This window comes from Suillus bovinus (genome assembly GCF_016758785.1).
Source record: "Suillus bovinus strain UH-Sbo-P2 chromosome Unknown EDB93scaffold_61, whole genome shotgun sequence".
Taxonomy (NCBI): Eukaryota; Fungi; Basidiomycota; class Agaricomycetes; order Boletales; family Suillaceae; genus Suillus; species Suillus bovinus.
In genome coordinates, this window is record NW_024542117.1 from 78,368 (window position 1) to 99,258 (window position 20,891).

The 20,891-nt window shown below is 47.4% G+C and overlaps 5 protein-coding genes across 5 annotated transcripts; 1 reads left to right on the top strand and 4 right to left on the bottom strand.

The window, feature by feature from the left end:
* Positions 1 to 2,707: 2,707 nt before the first annotated feature.
* On the bottom strand, positions 2,708 to 5,626 carry EDB93DRAFT_758890 (Afadin and alpha-actinin-binding-domain-containing protein). Its single transcript, XM_041457352.1, has 6 exons — positions 5,331 to 5,626; positions 5,114 to 5,259; positions 4,639 to 5,062; positions 4,365 to 4,590; positions 4,064 to 4,305; positions 2,708 to 4,009 (listed from the first exon to the last, which is right to left on the bottom strand). Exons 1-6 carry the CDS (start codon positions 5,619 to 5,621, stop codon positions 2,861 to 2,863), a joined length of 2,478 nt encoding a protein of 825 aa, XP_041304415.1. The 5' UTR covers positions 5,622 to 5,626; the 3' UTR covers positions 2,708 to 2,860.
* Positions 5,627 to 6,498: 872 nt separating this feature from the next.
* On the bottom strand, positions 6,499 to 9,799 carry EDB93DRAFT_1253593 (uncharacterized protein; the record flags this gene model as incomplete). Its single annotated transcript, XM_041453479.1, has 12 exons — positions 6,499 to 6,543; positions 6,592 to 6,674; positions 6,722 to 7,029; positions 7,077 to 7,210; positions 7,270 to 7,554; positions 7,601 to 7,734; positions 7,791 to 8,328; positions 8,379 to 8,499; positions 8,551 to 8,664; positions 8,716 to 9,216; positions 9,276 to 9,346; positions 9,398 to 9,799. The coding sequence occupies 12 exons, from the start codon at positions 9,797 to 9,799 to the stop codon at positions 6,499 to 6,501; spliced, it is 2,736 nt and encodes a 911-aa protein (XP_041304416.1).
* A 183-nt stretch (positions 9,800 to 9,982) lies between these two features.
* Positions 9,983 to 13,893, bottom strand: EDB93DRAFT_1330626 (uncharacterized protein). The gene is made up of 18 exons (XM_041455173.1): positions 13,837 to 13,893; positions 13,693 to 13,794; positions 13,243 to 13,632; positions 13,066 to 13,189; positions 12,704 to 13,000; positions 12,601 to 12,629; positions 12,452 to 12,547; positions 12,332 to 12,403; positions 12,266 to 12,274; positions 12,061 to 12,215; positions 11,841 to 12,007; positions 11,412 to 11,787; positions 11,219 to 11,360; positions 11,075 to 11,163; positions 10,804 to 11,019; positions 10,633 to 10,752; positions 10,441 to 10,581; positions 9,983 to 10,390 (listed from the first exon to the last, which is right to left on the bottom strand). The coding sequence occupies exons 2-18, from the start codon at positions 13,739 to 13,741 to the stop codon at positions 10,076 to 10,078; spliced, it is 2,787 nt and encodes a 928-aa protein (XP_041304417.1). The 5' UTR covers positions 13,742 to 13,794; positions 13,837 to 13,893; the 3' UTR covers positions 9,983 to 10,075.
* A 528-nt stretch (positions 13,894 to 14,421) lies between these two features.
* Positions 14,422 to 18,862, top strand: EDB93DRAFT_1166953 (Tco5, signal transduction HAMP domain histidine kinase). Its single transcript, XM_041450222.1, has 21 exons — positions 14,422 to 15,185; positions 15,235 to 15,339; positions 15,392 to 15,498; positions 15,551 to 15,574; positions 15,624 to 15,689; positions 15,738 to 15,827; positions 15,880 to 15,923; positions 15,974 to 16,035; positions 16,081 to 16,193; positions 16,246 to 16,259; positions 16,307 to 16,333; positions 16,381 to 16,479; positions 16,528 to 16,549; positions 16,600 to 16,881; positions 16,933 to 17,246; positions 17,299 to 17,451; positions 17,511 to 17,678; positions 17,733 to 17,879; positions 17,934 to 18,434; positions 18,485 to 18,536; positions 18,593 to 18,862. Exons 1-21 carry the CDS (start codon positions 14,574 to 14,576, stop codon positions 18,669 to 18,671), a joined length of 3,081 nt encoding a protein of 1,026 aa, XP_041304418.1. The 5' UTR covers positions 14,422 to 14,573; the 3' UTR covers positions 18,672 to 18,862.
* Positions 18,863 to 18,888: 26 nt separating this feature from the next.
* Positions 18,889 to 20,418, bottom strand: EDB93DRAFT_1231198 (uncharacterized protein; the record flags this gene model as incomplete). The annotated part of the gene is given in 8 exon segments (XM_041451287.1): positions 18,889 to 19,349; positions 19,406 to 19,590; positions 19,645 to 19,776; positions 19,827 to 19,902; positions 19,969 to 20,127; positions 20,178 to 20,290; positions 20,327 to 20,331; positions 20,345 to 20,418. The coding sequence occupies 8 exon segments, from the start codon at positions 20,416 to 20,418 to the stop codon at positions 19,158 to 19,160; spliced, it is 936 nt and encodes a 311-aa protein (XP_041304419.1). The 3' UTR covers positions 18,889 to 19,157.
* Positions 20,419 to 20,891: the final 473 nt, after the last annotated feature.

Genomic DNA, 20,891 nt, shown 5'->3' on the forward strand with positions numbered 1-20,891 from the left:
AGCTTCCTCCGGTCAAACTCCTGCGACACCATACTCAAAGTTGACTCAACAGACATCAGGTACTTGCAGTGAGATCAAAATCGAGGGGTGGGCAGAATGCAAACGCAACTGGCTAGCCACCATAGACTCGAAACTTCAAGGTCATGGTCACTGGTGACCCGAGATCAGCGGCTTGCCGGCCGTAGCATTATTGGCAGAATTGCAGGGTACCTGAGACTCGCATAGATGTAATATGACACAGTTTAAATTTGATAGAACAATGAAAACTGACTCATCTTTACATGAAGTAAGATGGTGAACGCGTAACTGTTCTAATCATCTCCGATCTCAATGTCTTTGCTGTGGCAATCCTCTCACTTGTGGGGGATGCAGGCGAAATAGAGCGCACATTATAGCACAACACAATCTGCACGACAGCCTGTGTTTGTCTCCCAGTTGACGCATTTGACAAAATCTTTGCAAACTGGCAGACCTTCGCGTAGAAACCTCTGCTCTCGACAGAGCTTCATGATGTAGATGATCTTGTTGCTGGTCCAGTCGCCTGACGTGAATTTAAGAGTTGAAGAGGACTGAAGATTGAAGTGCTTGAGGTAAATACTTCTGATTATGATGGGTTGAACAAGGAATGACTATTCTATAAGGTACAATGGCGAGGATGACGGAACATGTTAGGGTTTCGGTTGTAACGTGACCCCAAGCACCTTGAATGTTGCAAACTTTCCTTCCGTGGTTATCCTGCACCCGGTTCCGGATCTTATGTCAAGACACACGGCAACGTTGTCGCCGAATGTCCAAGGATAGCAATCAGGCTTCAGCCTGACCTGTCTAAAATCTGGATCCGCGACTGCTATCTCTCCGATTCTGCTTCAACTTGCTGCTAAAATATAGAGCATCATGAAAATGGGTTTATCGTGCCAGGTGCTGTACCAGCATTCACTAATGACTGCTGGCATTCATATCAAATCTGCGGATCAAAGGTTAGATCCGGTCGATTTGCACGAGGCCGATATCCAATCCTTGAATCCAGGACGATGGAACTTCTTCAGTCGATTACGGGCCCTATGGCTCATCGTATTGTCGCGACACATTAGCCTACGGCCTCGAAGAAAGGTTACCAAATGCACATGTGTTCAAAGTCAAACCGCTAGAGCGCGCAATGCTTGTCGCGGCCCGTTGTTAACGACGAAGTTCTACCACGAAGGTACATTCGCAGTAGCAGTTATCTTTACCAAAATCGACACTGCGTTTAATATCTCGTCCAACCGTGCTGGACGCACTCCAACAGCTCAATATCCTTTTGAGGTCCTGCTTAATCAAGGAGCTATCGAGCCAATTTCGCGGTCAGATCTCAGATACGGTTTCATAGTCGGTCACCCCATCGTATCTGCTTCAATTGAACTATCCAATAATACAGGACAACTTTGAACTTGCAGATCCGTTCATCTATCCAGTGAAGACAAGAAAACCTGAATAAAGCATTTGGTGACTTTAGATTTTCCAGATGCCCCAGACAGTGCGTGCTCACTGTGTCGTAGCCTCGGTAAGACATAGTCTTACACACGTGAAATTCATGCAAATAGGTAGGCTCCAGTATTTTTTTGTCAAAGCTGCAGACTTCGCTTATATGATATCGGTAACGGCGCTGGGCCATGCCAGTCCCCGGCACATTGGGTATTCGCCTTGTAAATTCATCGTACCCAAGATCAGCGACATTCTTGGCTAAATGGACAGAAATAAGCCAACTTCGCGCCATGGCGTCAGTAATGAACGAACGAAATGGAAGATGAATCATGAATGAAGGCACAATCAGTCCGATTCTCCTATCCCAACCTCTGAAATTAGATGGTGCTGAGGAATGCTGGGTAGTGTGTCGCAGTTGAACGGCGCATGAAAGGCTAGTAAGTTTTGGTTTGCCCGTCATCCTGCACACCAGGCGGGCGGGCGAGTCAGGTGAGGGCAGCTCTAACTTCAATGCTGCTGAAAAATCTCCGCATTGCAATGTGGGCAAAGGAGACTGTGAGTTTACTGGCCGGGGGGGTATCGAATTAGCATGGCAGATAGGGAGTGTAGATACTCAAGCATACAGGCGGTGGACAGCTGGGAGTCAATAGCCCGACGAGTGCATTCAACCGAGAAAACTCCGAGTCAAGCATACACGCGATGCCGTACCACTACGGATTATCGGAGGCGGTAACCGTCGGTACCCAATAAGGGAAGAAGATGTCGCACAAAAGTTTACCGACGGCTTTGCACACTTATTTTATACAGAACCCCCACTCACTAAAGTGGGTGTTGAGGGATCTCGGACCTCGGTGCAGATGCTCGTTGGTCTGCCGACGGCACCAAGAGCAAGCACTCGGAAAATTCCAGTGTTCGCTCTTGCCGACCGTCTCATGAATGGATATTGGATAATACTTATCCGCGTTCGGTTGCCACGGGTGCCCAGCAAGGACAACATGAGTTTCGTCGGCCGTGATTTAGCCTGCCGTTTAGATTCCACCTGTAGCTCAGGTTAATTATTCAAATTTTATTCTTAGTTATACTCAGGCTTTAATACCGTTCGACAAAGTTCTGAACGTCACAGGACAACACAGGCAGCCTACGAGGACATTGATATCAATTCAGGGAGATTTGATGGCGGCCCCCTCGAGGAGAAGCACTTCATCATCCCCCACTGTAAGGCATTCATTTGACTCTGATAGTGAGCTTTGTTTTGATGCTTCCTATTATGAAATGTTATTATTGCATACATAGGCGCAGGTGTTAATGTTTACAATGAAAACCGTAGGGATATCATGATGATACGGCAGGAAAAAATCGTGTGGGGGCAGCCACAAAAGACTATCAGTCATTCCTTCTGTCATCCTCGCCACCCCGGCAAAGGAGCGGCTTCAGCACTTCCAATTAATACCCTCCTCGCACCACCCTTTCCGGAAGGTAGTTTCGCTCCAGGCTTACTTGTAGCTAAGCTGCTGACCTTTAACTTTGGTTGAGGAGCAGGAGGCAACGAAGGAGATGGTTTTCGGGGAACCTTGTCGCGGTTTTCTTTCTCTGGCTTCAACTTTCCAGGCACGACAAGCTCCGCTTTGGCCTTTCCCTTTTCCTTCGTCGAAAAGCGCTTCGATCCGGGAGGTAGCACATTATTGAAGGGAGGTAAAGGAACAACATTTGACTCGGTCTTCTTCTCCCTCAGAGGACTATCATCTGACTCTGATTCGCTTGAGAATATCTTCGTAGCAACGGGCGGACGAACGACAGACGTCGGGGAGTCTTCACCCTCTTCTGATACCCCGTCCGGGCTGTCAGGAGAGTTCGCAAGCATGAGAATGCGAGATAGTGGACTCGGTTTTGCAGGCGAGTAAGCATGTGACATATGTGGCGCAAGTGGTTTCGCAAGTGGGAATGGACGGCGTGTATTCACAACAGGAGCAGGAGGTGTTTTGGGTGATGGGAGGACAATTTTCGGTATTGCGGCTTGTGTCTGAACAGGGGGCGACGTGCAATCTAACGAAGAAGTATCAGTGCTCGAAGCGACAGCTGACTCGGTGTCAGTGGGCGTGTACGATGTTCCTCCTGACGTCGCTTGATGCGCCATCATTACTGGAGGAAGGAATGCCTCTACAGGGGGTAAGGACGTCCGGGGTGAACGCGGAGGAAGCACAAACGCAGAGGGTAAGATAGACTGCGCCACGGTCGACTTTTTGCCCAACGCGTCGAAGGCTGCTGGTGGGATAACGATAGGAATTACCTCCGTCTCGTAAGCAGGCTCCACTTTATTTGGTGGTGTAATCGAGAATGATGAGGAGCGCCGAGACACTCGGGTTTTTCTGCTTGCCACCTTGCCGACGACCTTGGGTTTCATAGGTGACTTTCGTGGTGACTTGATCTTATGAGCCTGAAGCGGTCGAGGTGCAGGTTGGGAAGTTGTGGCAGGTGTTGGTGGGAGGTCGGAGAGCATCTGCTCGACTTGCCATGAACGTTTCTCCTCAAGGAAATGGGCACGTTCAGTCTGAGTCCAATCGTCAGTAATGCGCTAGACCCAAGTATTGGAATATTTTTTTACCTCCAGAGCGGCTTTCTCCTTGCCGAGTTTGACAGCAGCATCAGTAAACTTTCTCCGCTCATCATCAAGTTCGGTCTTCATTCGCTCAAGGCGCTCAGCGGCAAGGTCTCGCTCTGGCTGTGTCATGAGTTCAACGCTTTCGTCCCTTGGATTGCGTTCGGTAGATGATGTTTGGGACGCAATTTGCATTAAGAGGGTCTGAGTCTCTATAACATGCCTATCATGAAGTTTCTTAGCTTCATCTGTTCCCGAACACTTGTTAGTTATAGGCAAGGAAACCAGATGGTGTCTATAGACACACCAAGTTCTGAGCGCAACTTGTCGATGATTTCTTGTAATCGTTTATTTTCCAGAGCATCCGAGGTCTTGGTGCAATCTGGTGCTGGTGGTGCGGCAGATCGCTCTGACAGGCGTTGTGAAATGTCATCGAAGACACTGTGTGCTGAGGAGAAGAGAGTAGAAAGCTTGTCATTGGCAGCGTTGGGATATGCCAAAGGGAACAATACGCCGTGCGTCATTATTGCGGGCTACGGACAGGTTAGCGGGCTGGTTTGTGCTTAAAGCTGTAGTCACACCTCTTCGTCACAAGGTGAAACCAAGCATTGAAGTTCGTGCAGTACCGACTGCAGTCGATTTGCGACATTTACAACAAGCCGTTGTAATGCCAACGTTTCATCAGCTAGTGAAGCGCGAGCAGATTCGGCTTGCTCAAGAGCAATCTCAAGGTATCCCTTCCCCTTGCCAAGGGTTTCGGACCCGCTGACCACATCGGCATTGCCGCATCGAAAAGTCAATCCTGAGGACGTAGTCGTTAGCTTCGTCTGCATATCGGAAAGCTTTGACCATTTTTCGATGATGCGCTCGACGTCTTTCTCTTTCTTTTTAATTTCTGCTGAGTGAGTTGCCCGAAGAGCTATCAACGAGGAGCGCGTCCGCTGAAGCTCAGCCGAAGTTTGCCTATGGGCCGATTCCGAAGCTGCCAAGGTTTTGGATGCCGTTCTGCCACATAATTGAGATAAAATTTTTGAATAAAACCAACCAGTTGCTCACGCAATTCGTGACTTGTAAACGTTCATTTCGCGTTCTGCATTAGCTGCCTTCTCAGTGGCTGAGCGATGCATCCCCATAAGCCGCTCGTGGTCATAAGAAAGGGTGCGCAAACTTGTCGATAAATCTTCAGAACGAGACATATCATTCTAAAATTTCAAAGGAAAGTTTTGAATAAGACTGGTAACACTCGCGCTATCACACAACTGCGCCAACGCACCACTCTTTGGCTTAGCATAGCGAGCAAACATCTTGCCAGCTGATCTGCGTCAGAATTTGAGAGCCCCTCAAAGGAAAGCCCGGGTGAATGAGTGAATCCATGTGCTACAAGCTGAGAGTTAATGTATTCCAGACTGGATGTTGACGAGACGGAATCGGAGGATGTCGCTTCCGAGCATGGTGATCCAAAGCCAGAGATAGAGACATCGAGAGCCCAATGCACCAGCTTTCGCGGTGTGGTTGCCATCATTGGTCGTGGTGCTGAGTTGTTGATTGTTGTTGTCGTCGGCATCGTCGATGTTGAATTACTTCCAGCGACGCGACTCGGTCACGTGAATTCAATGTTAACGCGTGACAGAGTAAAATCTGTGACATAAATTCAGGTTGTTAACTTATTGTCAAATGACACTTCTGCACGCATAACAGTACTTGCTAGCTTTTCTCCTCAGTTCTGTGATGCACATTACGTTTCCTTCCTCATAAATAAATTGGTCCCAGACTGTCCCAGGTCACTAAGATCTGCCTCCTTTCGAATGCCCCCAATGGGCCACTGTAAGTACTTTTTCTGTTCTTTCTGAAATTAACATCCAACAGGATCCATTATTGATCGAGTTTTGGCCTCACTCATCCATCACTCGCCCACCAGTGAGTCAAGTCGAGGCCCAGTATTGCTGGATTTACCTGCTGTGATGAAATCTTTCTTTGAATACAAGATCAGATAATTTTTCTCCTGTAGGAAGACTCAGAAGTAGTTCAGTCATCATTCATTGAGCCCATGGTACGTGTTTCTGAATTTGCCCATTAGCAAAATATTTACTTGTTTGCGTCATCATCGTCAATGCTCATTTGCTATTACGACGCGTTTTTCAGCTTTATTGATCACTAGCTATCGCCACGCCTCTGAACAGCAGGCATACACTACGCAATGCGTGTGGTGGCTACCATGACTGGCGCACGATATATTGATGTAGTCTATCACGGCTCCGAGAGCAAAAGTCATTATCGATGTGAGAGTACAATGTAGACTAAGAAAATTCCATGGAAAGAAACAAATAGTAGGGATTGTCATGTCGACAGGCGAGCTACAGGGAATGACAGCAAGTATAGTGATATAAGTTTGATTCGACTCCAGGAGATATCCAAATAAGCATTTTAAATAATGATATGATCTATGATTCGATTCTCTTGTAGTACAACACGTATGCTGGACGTCCCTAAGAAAGTCGTCAGGGTCGAGTTTTACCAGAATATCAAAAGCTTACTACAATGTCCTTGGCGTCAGTCGGCGTGACCCGACTGTCATCACAATAAACCCATCCTCCACGAGAAGCAATAAAAGCGGTATCTAGACTCGTGAGTTGACAAAGGTAACATAGCAACAGAAAAGCTCACAATGTCCATTGCTTAAATTTCCAAAATGATTCGTCACGCCGTACAGATCGTATTTGTATGGTGGCGTCTGCACTCGCGGATCACCAATACCATTCGCTGAACCGTTGAGCATCCCAGGGGGTAAAGCTGGAGGCATGTAATTCGTCAGATCCAGACCCTTGAGAGGAAAGTCGACAACGGTCTCAATCTTGTCCGTGAATACCCCTTTGTGCGAGAAGCGCTTCAGGTGGATAAGCAGGATTGGAGGAAGGCGTGACAGCGAAAGCTGTTTGGTGGCATTACGCAAAGCTTTGCAATGCGGACAGTGCCTGGTGATGACATGAGAACAATGCCATAAAGTTGCGAGACACTATACCAAGCCTCCGTTCCCGAAAGCACTTCTTCTTTGACAAAGGCGTCTAGGCACGACTGCAGGGACGTCTTGGACAGGCCCTTTACAGCAGGCATGGGAAGGGAAAGATACATGAAGGAATTATACGTTGTTGATGTCTTCATGATGTTGCAGGCATTGTCAAGTGTTTGAAACATCTGGAACATTCCGAACCCACCTTGCGACATGTCAAGCACTCCAAGCGGTTCTTAAATTGTCCTTGAAAAAAATCTACAATAAGTGAATCATTCCGCATCCGGTAAATCTCCCATTCTTGTGCACTGGCAATCGACTGAGGAAGCCGCTCCAGTTCAGCCTCGCGTTCAGGTGTCGTTCCATTGGATGGTTTATGAAGGACACGGTTAAGGTCTTCATGGAGACCATCAAGCAAGAAGGTGAGAAATTCTTGCGAGTCATGTTGGTCAGACCCCGAGAATTGGGGAGCATGTGTGCATATTGATTTCTTGCCAACGAAGTCAGTTGCGTATTAATGAAAACAACAAACTTACCCTGAATGAAGCGGGGATCAGATGCGGAAGCTCGGAATGTGACATGTCGTAGAGAATGTGTGCGAACGCCGATGCGAGGTTCCCCTTCGTTCCCATGGGGTTGACCAAATTGACAGCCTTCCTCCACCGGCCTTCTATATCAGAGTCATCTTCCAATCAGTTAGGTGTGGATTTTGACATTCATACATACCAGTAAAGAATCTCGCGAATGGCACTGTGGCACTGAGACACTGAATTGTAGCATTCATGTAACATGTATTTCCCAAATTCTTGAGGCCAACCGTGACAATCTGCATGTCAGACCAATATGTCACGGGATAAGTAGACGCTATTGTAGGCGGTTTAGGAGGCTCCTTAAGTGTGCTAACGGAATAGGACTGCGAATGTGAATGATGCCGCTGGAACGAGGAGGAAGCAACCGGAGGGGGAGGGCGAATAACGTGAGAATGAGGTAGATCGGGGTAGTCGATGGGGAGGCGAGCACTAAACGACGCACTGCCAGTACCTTGTTCAACGTAGTCGCTTCGCCTCCGGACAAGCGGAGAGTGATTGATGCTCGCTTGTGGTGGAATCGCTGGGGGGTGAGGGTGAGAGATTAAGGACGCGGCCCCTGACCTCGAAACAGAGAGAGAACTTGTGGTTGAGAAGGAGGGGTATTGTATCGGTGTGAATGGCACTGCAGAGCCGTTTGCGAGGGAATGGGGTATTACGGGAGGTGTGCGGGGTGTCTGCGGGACAATGAGCAACGTGTAATCAAATCAGGGCAAGTGCCACGTACACTATCAGGACGACTATAGCTGTATGATATGGATGACGGGATATGCGTAAGAATGTTCGCGCGGCTTATGGAAGCGGGGGTGTCACTTAATGTATCTGAATCGTGGGACTTAAGCAGTAGGCTAGTACCGGAACATTAATACTGGGCGCAGGATGGAAAGGGTTTAGCTCACCCTGGGGACTCGTTCGGCACTTCCGGAAACCGGCGTTCAGGTGATGAGGGTATGTCAGACAGCGCGTCGTTTATCGAAAGTTTCCAGGGGCGTGAAACTGATTCGAAGGTTGACCTAGTACCAAAATATTAATACAGGACACAGACTGAAAAAATGAATACTTACCCTGAGGAGTCGATTGTCAATTCCGGATACCGGCGCTCAGGTGATGAGGGTATGCCAGACAGGCCGTCATCTATTGTAGGTTTCCGGGGGTGGGAAGCCGGGTCGAATGTTGATATACCTCCTAGATCTTGTATTGCACTTGGTTTCTCTGCTTCATTGAATGCAGCGACTCCACCAACAACTCGATCGAGGCCTGTGTCTGACGATTCAGTAGACGTCGGAGACGGCGGCCCCAATGACGACGGCAGGACAAATGCGTATGGTGAAGGTGCTGAAGAGTTTGATGCGGATGATGAGGTGCTGAGAACAGCAGTAGAGGACAATGAGGGAGACGTTCGATTAGAGCGAACTGAATCCGGCAGGTACACGGGAGGAGTCCCAGGGGGAATTTCCCGCGAATAGCGTTTCGTCGTGGGGTCGACAAGTCCATTTTGACCAAGCATCTTCATGCGATCTGCAAGCGACTTTATGTTGGATAATTCTTCCTGATGAGGTGAAATACTATAGAGGAAAGAAGAATCAATATATACGAAGGACAATCTGTCGGGCGCCGCGCTCACGTTGTGGTCGATCTCTCAACATCAAGTTCCGCCTCCAGGCTTTTGATACGGTTCAGAGATTCTCCATTTTCCTGTGTATGATGTCATTGGATAGTACTCTACACTAAAAACATAGTGCGAACCTGGAAGAACTGTAAGAACTCATTGTGAATTGGGCCCTTTTTAGCCCTGTCTGTGGCGTAATTGGAGTGGTTCATATAGGTCGTAATCAGGTTAGCTGCAACGTAGAGGGCATGCAGAGCTGCCTTTGTGTCCCGAGCAGCGTCTTTCGACTGAGCCAAATGCATCTGGGTACGGGCCGATCCAATGAGTGATTTGGCACTGAAACCTTTGCATTCCGCAGCAGTCCTCTTAGCATGTTCCTTGATCTCTAGGACAGATCCTAAAGATGAAAAGCCATTGTACATAGTTGGAGAATTCAAGGGAGGATCAATAAGTTGTCGAGACAGGTGTGCTCTGCTGTGAGTGTCTGGACCGAACCCTGCGAGTCTAGGTGATGGGGAAAGAACAACGACGCCAGGCATCCAAAATAACGAAAAGAGTAGCCTCGAGTAGAGTCAGTGATTCAGTGCGTGACAGGTATTGAGCCGCTCGGCGACGGAGCGAAATACAGAACACAACTTCAAGTTGGTCCTGGGACACATCGTGTGACAATCCCTGGACCGATTACGTAACTCACGACCACCTCAACTCAATCTCAACATCATGAATATTAATGTTCTTTCTTGAACGACAAGTGCACTAGCTACTAGTACTGTACAAAGTTCACGAATACGACGGGTATTCAAAAAGACCCGCGTCTAACCATCCATTGTGTCATCAAGAGGAGAAAGACTATCATCAGGAGAATGGCCAGCACCGACTCCGTTTCGATGCTCAAAGTGGCATTTGTGGCACCGCCAACGACCCGAGTAATGTTCACTCGGATAGAATGCGGGGGAATATTGTGTAGAGCACATATCGCATTGGGGCGCAGGCTCATCCGAAACGTCAGCCGAGGTGCCATCCGTGCGGATATTTAAGGTTTGGTCAAGTCTCTTGGCCTTCCGAAGTAGAGCATGCGCCTGAGTTACCGGCGCCTGTTTATACATCCGACAGTAAACTTGCAGAGCAGTCTGCTGTACCGCTTTAGTAATCCTAACAGGTGGAACATTTTGATCCTCACCTCTCCAGTCTCATCTGTTTCACATACATCATATAGTTCCCGTCTGCTGTTCTCATGTTCCTGGCAACATACAATAGGAACCATGTTGCCAGTCTCACCCTTGAAAGTGGTAATTATGTCATCCCGACGTGGATGACGCACCTGCAATAATTATCCTATGATGCACAACGACAAAAAACCAAAAAACTGTACCGGTTGAATCTCGAAGCCAAAATGGTGACCTTTCCTCCAAGCACAAGATGAGTGGTATTCCCGTACACAGTCACTGCATCGGATGACTGCACCACTGGTTTCGCCGCATAAAGTACATTTCTGGTGTATCGTGTCAACCAACCAGGATAAAGGAAATGTGTGTGTTCTTACAGATGCCCATCTCTGTTTGGGTATGGTGCTGATGCCCTCAACAAGCCGGAGTTGCGACACATCCGAGAAGCTAATCTCAGGAGTAAAGACAGCACACAGTACATGTGCCCACCCTTGCCCTTCTGTAGGCTTGGAAGCACGTAAGAACGAATCAGCATTGGGAAATTGGACTTTCTTCTTAGATTTGCGTCGTGGACACAGCAAACAGTCAGTGTGCTAGAGAATACAGTTATTATCATACGGTTAGAACAAATCTTTTTTATTTATTTACCATAGATGATTCCAGTGTCTCCTCGTTCTGGCAAATGTCGCACATCCAGGACTCAACGGCATTCTTGTCCACGTGAACGCCGCATGATGCTAGATATCCGTGCTATTGAGTGGGTGTATGACGGGATTAGATCGGCGACCTCACCTGCGTGCACTCGGAATTGGCACTGGTTACACTTCAGCACCTTACCCACTGGACCATTCTTCTGACATGCCAAGCAACGTAGCTGTGGGGCCATTGGAGCATTAGGGGGAGGTGTCGCATTTACAGAGGCCGATGTTGAGGTCTGAGATAATAAAAATAAATAATTGAAGTACCAGGATGCGTCTGTCATTACCTTCACTCGCTTCGTACTAGGTCCATTTAGGGGTGTTCCTTCACGTTTATCCGAGCCCTTCTTGCTAGGCGGTAGAGCGTCCTCACGGACTGTACGGAAATTAAGGTCTGCATATTTACGCCAGTTTGTCCCACAAGTATCGCAGAGGATATCAGTGGCAAGACCCTTGGGGGCCCTCCACCAATTCTCAGATTCACGAGTGCGGCATGCACCACAACTGTTGTTGTGTCTGGACAATCCAGGCATGACTGAACCTTCGTCGTCGGAGAATTGCTCGGTAACAGCCGCAGTGGCAGAGATTAACTCATCTTTGCCCTCGTCTTTGGCCTTGAGTCTCGCGGCTCTGATTCGTGTATTCTCTTCCTTTAGCCTCGAGCTGGACAGGAAAAAACGATAAGATGAAAATCAGAGAAGATAATCCACGCCTACTTTTTCCACTGCCCATAAAACCGCACGACCTCGGCCATGGAACGGGTACCAATTTCGTCATGTACAGCCCGAAGTTCAGCACCATAGAGGAAAATGCCGTCCTCAAAAGCAGTCACCTCATCTGCAGTCCACTCCCGGTCGGTATGCCTCGTTTCGCCCTTCTTCCACTATCGAACCAGTCAGATTTTCCCACTAAAAAAATCCATGTCTGGGACATTACCTTCTCTGGACGGGTGGGAATAACACTCATATCAACAGTGGACCAGCCACGATTCAGTAAATGTGCCTGAGTAAACCGTCTAAGGGCCTCGGTCAGCCAGTCGACACTGTGCAATTTTTCCGGTTTTCTGCTCAACACCACCTTCCATGCTTCCACTGAAATTTGTGATTTAGAAATCCGGTCCCCAAGATCATAAGGCACCTACTTTCAGCGACTGTAAAAAGTAATTAAAGTTGTTTACCTAAGCCTAGGGAAGGTTAAAAATACATACTTTCTTCATCTGTCAAGGTGCTGATCGCGCTCAGAACTTCGACGGTATAGTCTCCGCCCCGTTGTTCCGGATCTAAGTTGCCTTGAGCAATATCCCAGGTTAGAAGGAGAAAAAACCTACCTGAAGGTGAGGGCACATCAAGCGTAGTTGGAACAACAGCTTGATATTTGGGGCCAACGCGTGTAGCAGATCGAGGAAAGATAAGATCGTCAGGATCTATCGTCCAGATGTACTAAGCTTTACACATCCCGTATCAAACCCACACTTACCAAGCGTGTCTTCTGCCACGGTATATTGCCTTCATGGGAATGTGGGCGGTCAGCTTTCGCTCTTAGATATCGAGATAGGGAAGCAGTTAGACGCATAACTTACCCAAAGTACCGAAACGGCCACATTTTAAAATACTTGATCTCGACGTTTTCCTCCTTTTCTGCAAGGCTCCTGTCTTTACGCGGGCGTCCTCGGCCTCGTGGAGCAGGCGCATTAGACTTTGGTTTCGTAATGGGGGTGGGATGCCGAACATCATGTTTATCTACCTCCTCTTCATGACGCTTAGAGCAAGGGGCGCATGTCCAGCCGTAGCCACGTGACGGCTTTGCCAGAAGTGGTGGTTGTACGCAGCTCATGTGGAAGAAATTCTTGCATCTATCACACCCTACTGTGTCAGGACTGATATTATGATGTTAGTTAATGCACAAAATAAAATGGAAATATCTCCTCCATCGATAACGTACTTTGCACACCATTCACTGCAGGTCGCACACAACCGCAGAGTGTCGGTAAGGTCAGGAACCACGTCTTTCTCAGCTACCACATATTCGTATCTTGAAGTCAGAACCTGTCTAATGCGATCGGGCACTGCAGAAAAATGTTGACTCGAAACCGCGGAGGTAACGAGAAGTTGTACGTACAATTCCGAACGTCAGTCGATTGAATAACATCAAACTCCTTCTTGATATAAGGATCAAAAAGACGATTGAAATAAAATCTGTCGGGGCGCTTCTTCCATCCAGCTAGGTCCGTTATTTTATCTCGATGCAAAACGTGGCACCGAGAGCGAAGTTGGTTTATGTCGCAGATCTCTGAATATATGGCGGCGAGAAGGAGGCGAGAATCAGCGACGGGACGATCACTGACGTCGCTTGGACGATAATACCAAGCCAATCGAACCCGGGTATATATTTCCTTTCCCTTGCCTTTCCCTTTGCCTGCCCCTTCAGGTGGCAGGAATTCCATGATACGGGCTATGGAGTATGGGGTACCATCTCGAACAGACCATGGTGGAGAACAATATACATGGTCTTTGTAATTCAAATCAGAAGGATGTCAGAAGAAGATATAGAAAGGAGTTGGATTTTTACCGTTGACTTTGACCTTCTCCCCGCTTTTCAGGGTGACTTGGACTGTCATAAGCGCCTGCCGGAAAGATTGCAAGAAAAATCTGCAGGGGATCAAAACAAATCCTATGACCTTAATCAAGTTCAATACTGTAAAATTTGACTCACCTTTTGCAGTTTATTGTGTTGTTATGTGGATAGGATGAGCTGTACAATGAAGGAAACGAGGTGGAGAAGGTGTGATCCACGAAAGGCAGAAGCTGCGTGGTAATCAAACTCCGATGGGCGCGAATATTCCCGCCGGCTCACGAAACACCAATATTTACTTGCTTCCCGCTACCACACATGTTAATTTTCACCTTGTATTTTCTTGATCGTTTTTACGAGAATTCAAGTGAACCCAATGTCTGAGGTTGTTGCGACGCGGACATGTTTATAATGCGGCAGTTCTATGTCGGAGCTATTTGAGTTCACATGCCGTACTGGCCGTACTTGCTTCCGCTAGCCTGAGCCGTCGACATACATCCCGAGAATGTATGTAGTTCGAATTTGCAGCACATACGTACTATGGTTGACCATATTCCGGAAGAGCTAAACGATACATACGCAACGAATGATTATAGTCTATTCCCCACTGCGGCCGCAGCATTGTCAATGTTATCATACCACACGCGCGCTTGTCTACTGATACAATGCATACGTTGACTTTCCACGATGACACCAAAGAAGAAGAAGAAGGCTCATACCTATCCGAGCGGGCCTTGAATGGGGAGATAGTAAGCTCACGATGCAATTTCGTGTCCTCGGATATCTTACAGTTGCACTTTCCAAACCATTCGTCAGATAACCACGTTCGACCTCATATACACCCCTCCACATGCTGCTGGGCCATTTGCCTTGCAGCTATGTCCAAGTTTAACAGTGATTGTGTCCAACGTCGACTTGCTGAGGCAAAGATAGGCGATACGGCATCTACTCCCTTTACCCGTCAACCCGAGGACTTGACGGGCTTGCCACTTCCTGTTGCCCAGGCTAGTACTGCGGATTCAGGCCGCCAAAAAACTAAAAGAACGCGCATACGTCGTCTCCGCGTGTATTGGGAATGTTTCATGAAGCGCATGGGTACCGAGTCCCCGTCCTTATCCTCCGCGCTCGTGGACAGTGTTCGTGATAGCAGTCAAGTTCGGATAAGGACAGAAGATGGTACTGACGTTGATGAAGTTGACGAAATTGTCGTGGACCGAGATTGGACAGAGGATGTGAAGAACTCGCTAGACCACTCCGAATACGCTCCAGATAATTCAGGGGATAGCTATACAGCTCAAGTTGGTGCAAGGGCTGGTACAAGCGTCGGCCATGAAAGTACCGCGTTCCCAGATGATGGTAGTTTCTTCCGTCAATTTCTCGTTCTTCTCCGCTGGGAGGTTTGGCCAGTAGTGCATAATTTTTTTCATGTTCGTTTTAGTGATGAAAAGACGGAAGAACGATATCAGGGGGAGCGTTGGTGTATTAGAAAGGTGCTGTGCCTTCTGAACTTCCCTGCTACGTAATTGACTTTTTGCTTAGCTATTAGCAATTTGGTCGGCCATATTTTTCATCGCCAACTGGGTCATTGGAGCAGCAACCATTGACACGCCTACCACCATTCTTGATAAGTTATGGATATGGGGTGTGAGTACAAATTTAGTTTGCATATATTGGCAATGTTCATTTTATTTTGTAGTTTATACCTATGCATACCATTCCTCTCCTCATCTTGGTCGTATTCGATTTCCCACGCGACTGTCGAATACCCTACCAGTTGCTCTTAATGATATCAACATGGTCATGGTGAGCGTCATATATATAGCCTGCAAGGATAATAGTTTTGACTTCCCCCGAGGTGTTTGTATGAGATTGTGACAATGTAAGCCTTAATGGTATACCCTTTAGTAAGACTCTAATACTGGGTAAAGATATGTATGCGGGTATTATAGTGCAGATAATACATGCGGAACAAAGGATTTCTTAGGAACATTCTAGTGCGTGATTTCGGTCTTTGAGCTCAAACTATTCATCCTTGCTTCTAGTTATACATCTGCATTACAAACCATAGCACTATTCGGGATGAGGATGAATAGAATTGCCGCTACGGTGGGGGCACTGACTTTCCTGGTTATGTGAGATGTGCACGAGTCTATATATTGCGAGGCCTATACTGATTTCTCATAGCTCAAGTACTCTTATTTTGCCATATAAGCCAATGTGGACCAAGCGTGCGTTGAATGTTTCTAAACCTCCCCCGTTAGCTCACTAAAGGTTCCAGACATGCTTAATTTTCTTTTGTATCACACATTTCTCTTGTTTGTGCATTACATGCACGAGAATGTGGGTGCAACAAGTGTTCTATCGATTTGATTCTCACCCTCACAGTCCGAACGGCGTCTCTTTATCCTCCGAGAGCAACTCAAAACCCAGTTTAAGGCTACCCAGAAGGCTCAAATTAACGAGCGAAAAGAAGCGGACTCTAAGAGGAGGCTTACATCGTACGAATTATGTTCGCATGCCTGCATAGTTTGCTCACTGACTTGTTGTTAGATATGTCTTCCATGATAAGTACAGTATCTTCTTGCCCTTACCTGGCTCACCAGAAATTTACAGGTCCGAGTGCCCTTGAACACAGCTCGTAGGTGTTATCAGTTACAGGGTAACTAGTGCTGATCGAGCGTCTAGTCCTTGCCGTGCAGAATATGGAGGCATCGTGCGCTGTATCTAAAGCGCAAGAAATAGAATTCATGGCATTAGGGGGCAGCTTGGTAATGATGTCCAAGGGTGAGTCCATCTTCATTCATTTTCTGCAACTAATTAATTGCTCAGCAGTTCTCAATGACATGCTTGACTTGTTTAAGTAGCCCTCTCGCTCCTAGGAACCGTGTCTGACATCACTCCTAGCAATCGCATGGATAGTGGTCGGTTCGAGATCTTGTCTAAACCCTACAAATTCCATGCTGTTATGCGTTCGTTATTTATTCCACTGCGCATGGCAACAGACGCCCGCAACCTTGAACTCGTGACTTCTCTTGATGAGTCCGTCGATAAGGTTGCGCGACAAGCCGCTTTCGAGGCCGCAGGCGACGATTTGGCAGAATCTGAGAATTATCTGAATAACAATGAAGACGGTATCGTTCTTGGGGATGCTACTAGGCTGCGACAAATCATCAACAATCTCGCAAGGTCTGCAGCTATCTATACTCCATTAAGACTATCCTGAACATTTCATTTTAGCAACGCCTGTAAATTTACTCCTGCGGGAGGAAGAATAACGTGTTCAACACGCCTGATAACTCCTGTATATTCCGCGCCAGAACCTTCAGGTAATCCAAGACCAAAGATTGATATAGACGAAGGCACGATAGAGGAGGTACTCTGCGCCCCCGCTGATGATTTTGATCCACTATATGATCCGACGACGAGCGGGGGACAAGTCGTGGAATTTTCAACAAAGAAGGGCCCACTGAAGCAAATCGTTGTGCGGATTGAAGTCAGCGATACAGGACATGGAATTCCACCTAGGGAGGTGGCGCAGGGCAAGCTGTTTTGTGAGTGATCGTCTCGCGAATTCGTTGCGAGACGCTCACTTTTCTTTTTTAGCCGCATTCAATCAGACGGAGCAAGGTAGACAACAAGGCGGAAAGGGCACTGGTCTCGGCCTGGCCCTTGTCCGCCAGATCGTGAGGCTGAGCGGCGGTCGGCTAGGCCTGCGTTCTAAAGTCGGTCATGGGTCGACGTTTTGGGTCGAGCTGCGTAAGTCATCTAGGTTGTTCATCCCGAATTTCATTGTTTATGTACGTGTTTTGCAAAAGCGCTGGGTGTCGGAGTTAAAGTTGTCGATGAACCAGACGCGGAGTCAACTCTGCGCGAGAAACAGCGCACCTTTCAGCTAGCCGGGCCACTATCAGTGGATCTACTAACAAGCATTACCCCGACGCAGGCAGTCTCGACGAACATTATGCACACTATGATGGACGAAGGTCAGTATCATGCATACTCTGTGGTCATCGTGTAAAGTAAACATTCGACATTAGGGGGCTTGGTGCAGTTGAATTTACCAAATACAGTTAATAGCTCTGAGACTTACAGGTTTACTCGGAATATCAGCAAGCTCTCGTCGGACACCCAGCTTGGTCCACCACCACCCACTCCACCTGTCGATGTGTTTGACGAGAACCCCGGTAGCGCTATATTCTCTCGAATGGGGAAATACACAGTTAACAGTTCCCCTACAGTCGCGGATTCGCTAAAGAGGCTTGATGTTACCCCACTACCACCTATTTCATCTACTTCAACTCGCCTAGATCCACCAGTTCGAAAATCGTCACTAGTTTCGCAATTATCGGGGTCCCTACCGTTGCCCTTGAACCGCAAAGGGTCTATTGCTTGTTTCGATCCGCCTATAATTGTTTTAGTGGTTGACGATGACCGCCTTACTCGTACCGTCATGTCTCGAATGCTGACAAGATTAGGATGCAACGTTTCGACTGCTGAGAATGGTGAAATCGCATTGGAAATGATCATCGGCAATCCAGGGACTTCAAAGACCGAACATGGACCTAATCCCACGGTCTTCGATCATGACAGTGAAAAAGACCAGAATGGTAAAGAGACGGAGAGTGGTTATACATATGATGCCATCTTTCTTGACAACCAGATGCCCATTATGTCTGGTTTGGAGGTGGTCTCCAAACTTCGAGAAATGGGTAGGGCTGATTTCGTCGTTGGAATTACCGGTCAGTGCTGCAGTTGAATTGTGCCCTCAAGTATTCTGACACTGAAGCAGGTAATGCACTCATCGATGACCAAAAAGAATACTTCGACGCGGGCGCAGACCAGTATGTCACGGCTCCCCTAGTACACGACGTTCAAAATTCAACTTAATTTCCATCAGCATCTTGACAAAACCTGTCTTTGAATCTAGCCTGGTGAAAATGTTGACGATAGCAGACGAGCGGCGACAAAGATTATGAACTTTGACGACCTCAATGCCGATGGGCTTGTTTGTCGTCCTTGCTTATAACATTCTCATCTGCCCTGAACGACCTTTGTTCTCTTATGTTGGATTTTTGGTGTATAGGGTCGCACAATATTTATCATGTTAGATTTTGTTATCTGTATTTGTTGACTCCCGCATGAACGCTGAAATTTGGCTGCGAGGCAATGAGATTGGAAGTCTGAAAGCAATTTAAATGGAAAATGGTTGAATTGCTGATTGTACGGTAATAGTTATAGTTCTGAGTACATCGGAACTGTATTTAGAGACTGCACGACGAACAGCGAACCTGTCAGATGTTATGAAGGTGTTTACATATGTGCGGCCTTGTCCAAGGACAAAAATTTGCACGAGTTTGCATGGAGCTAGAGATGACTACATCTGGAACCTGAAAAGAGGTAAAGCCGTTACCCTTCGGATACATCGCAAGCTTCCGTCGAACCCATGCTTCAGTCCCATTTTACTATATACCGTCATTCTGTGCCCACTGGGACACATAGGTCTGAGGGGACTTCATAGAGCATTGCTCCAAATTCCTTCTTTCCTTCTCGTCAATTCCCGCGCTATAAGCCATCGGGAGGAAGTTTGGAGTAGTTTTCCAGGGTGTAAGACGAATCAACACCATATAGAAGGCAATAGAGATGATTGGCATGATCTTGATTGATGTTCAGTAAAATTGACCTCGTAACGGGCGTTGACGGTTATACTTACCATATCCAACATGATATACTGGGCGTTGTTCGCGCAGACGAAACATATTAGTATGGTCACTAGGGCTGCAGAGTACATGATAGCGGCATCTATAAGCACGTGCACGACAGGCATCATGGTGGCATTCGTGGCGCGATTTCGAGAAATCCTGCGTTCCATCGTCCAGATGCGATACACAAGTAATCCTGCATAAATTCAGATCGTTATGAGCTGTCGACATCACGTTCACGGGGAAACACGCTTTCCTGAACTTATCAGATTAGTTGAAAGTGTCAAGGCAAACAACGCCGTGACCCATTGTGCAGTCTGATTGGTGTAAACGTTTCCGCCAGTTGCCTGCGAAGCGTAGTAAGGCGCGATTAAAGCAGCCACTTCGACGGAAAATCAGCACAGACAATCTCCCACACGGTAGCGAACTGACCTGCGGAGCCGCACCACAGCATGCTTGGCAGGATGATTACCCAACCGGATTGCCAAACGACATAACAGCGATAAATCTTTTATGATACAAGGCACTTTTTAATCCCAGAGGGTTATGAACCGGCAAATAAAATAGAACCCACCACTACCCCATCGCCGATCATAGTTTGCAAGGCGTATATTAGGTTCTTTGTCACAAACGTTGGTTGGCTGATGTCTTGGAAAAACGCCACTGGTCCACCAGGAAAGTCGCGATACTTGACAAATCCATCTTGGAGACGAATAATATCTACGATCAAGTGCTGGGACGAATTCAGCAAGTGGCATCAGGTGTGAGAGGCGAGGGGCTCACTGCAGTACTGAATATCAACAGCAGGATTGCTGCCAAAGCGATCGGGCGATTTGCATCACGTTTGTAGCGGGTCGATGCCCACATGGTACCCATAAACATGAGAACTGAAAAGCCTGAAGAACCCTAGCTTAACGGGCATGTAATGGAACGAATGCTCATGGTGATACTCGCCATATAAGATGCCTTCCAGCGATGTTGAAATTATAGTAGCAGTATCTAGCGGAATGCCTGTTGAAGCCATGGCGAGAACAACCTGGAGGGCTTGGGAATGTACCAGGGCAATACGGGGGCCCTATTTTATAGAAGAATCATCATGATGACAACTAGCGTGCTTTACCAGAGGGTATTTTTGGAAAACGCTAACCTAAAGAAGAGAAAACATTTGTCTTGTTGTGAGATAGAGATAATTTGTGTATGGCGGATGCTTGAGAAACATCGTCACGAGTGAAGACTGCAAACAGAGAGGAAAGTTGACAAATAAACGGTGAACATTGATACATGAACGAACCATAATATATGGTGCACGATATCATAAAGGCGCACAAAGGACACTCCTATGCATAGTCACTGCCAAACGTACCTCTAGAAACAGACTCGCTTGGAAGCTAGCCAATGCGGGCTACCACTCTGGAATCTAAACTCCCTCAAGTAGATGCTCTTAATCACGGTTTCTCAGGCGATTATGACGGTATAAACCCTGAGGCTGCTTGCTAG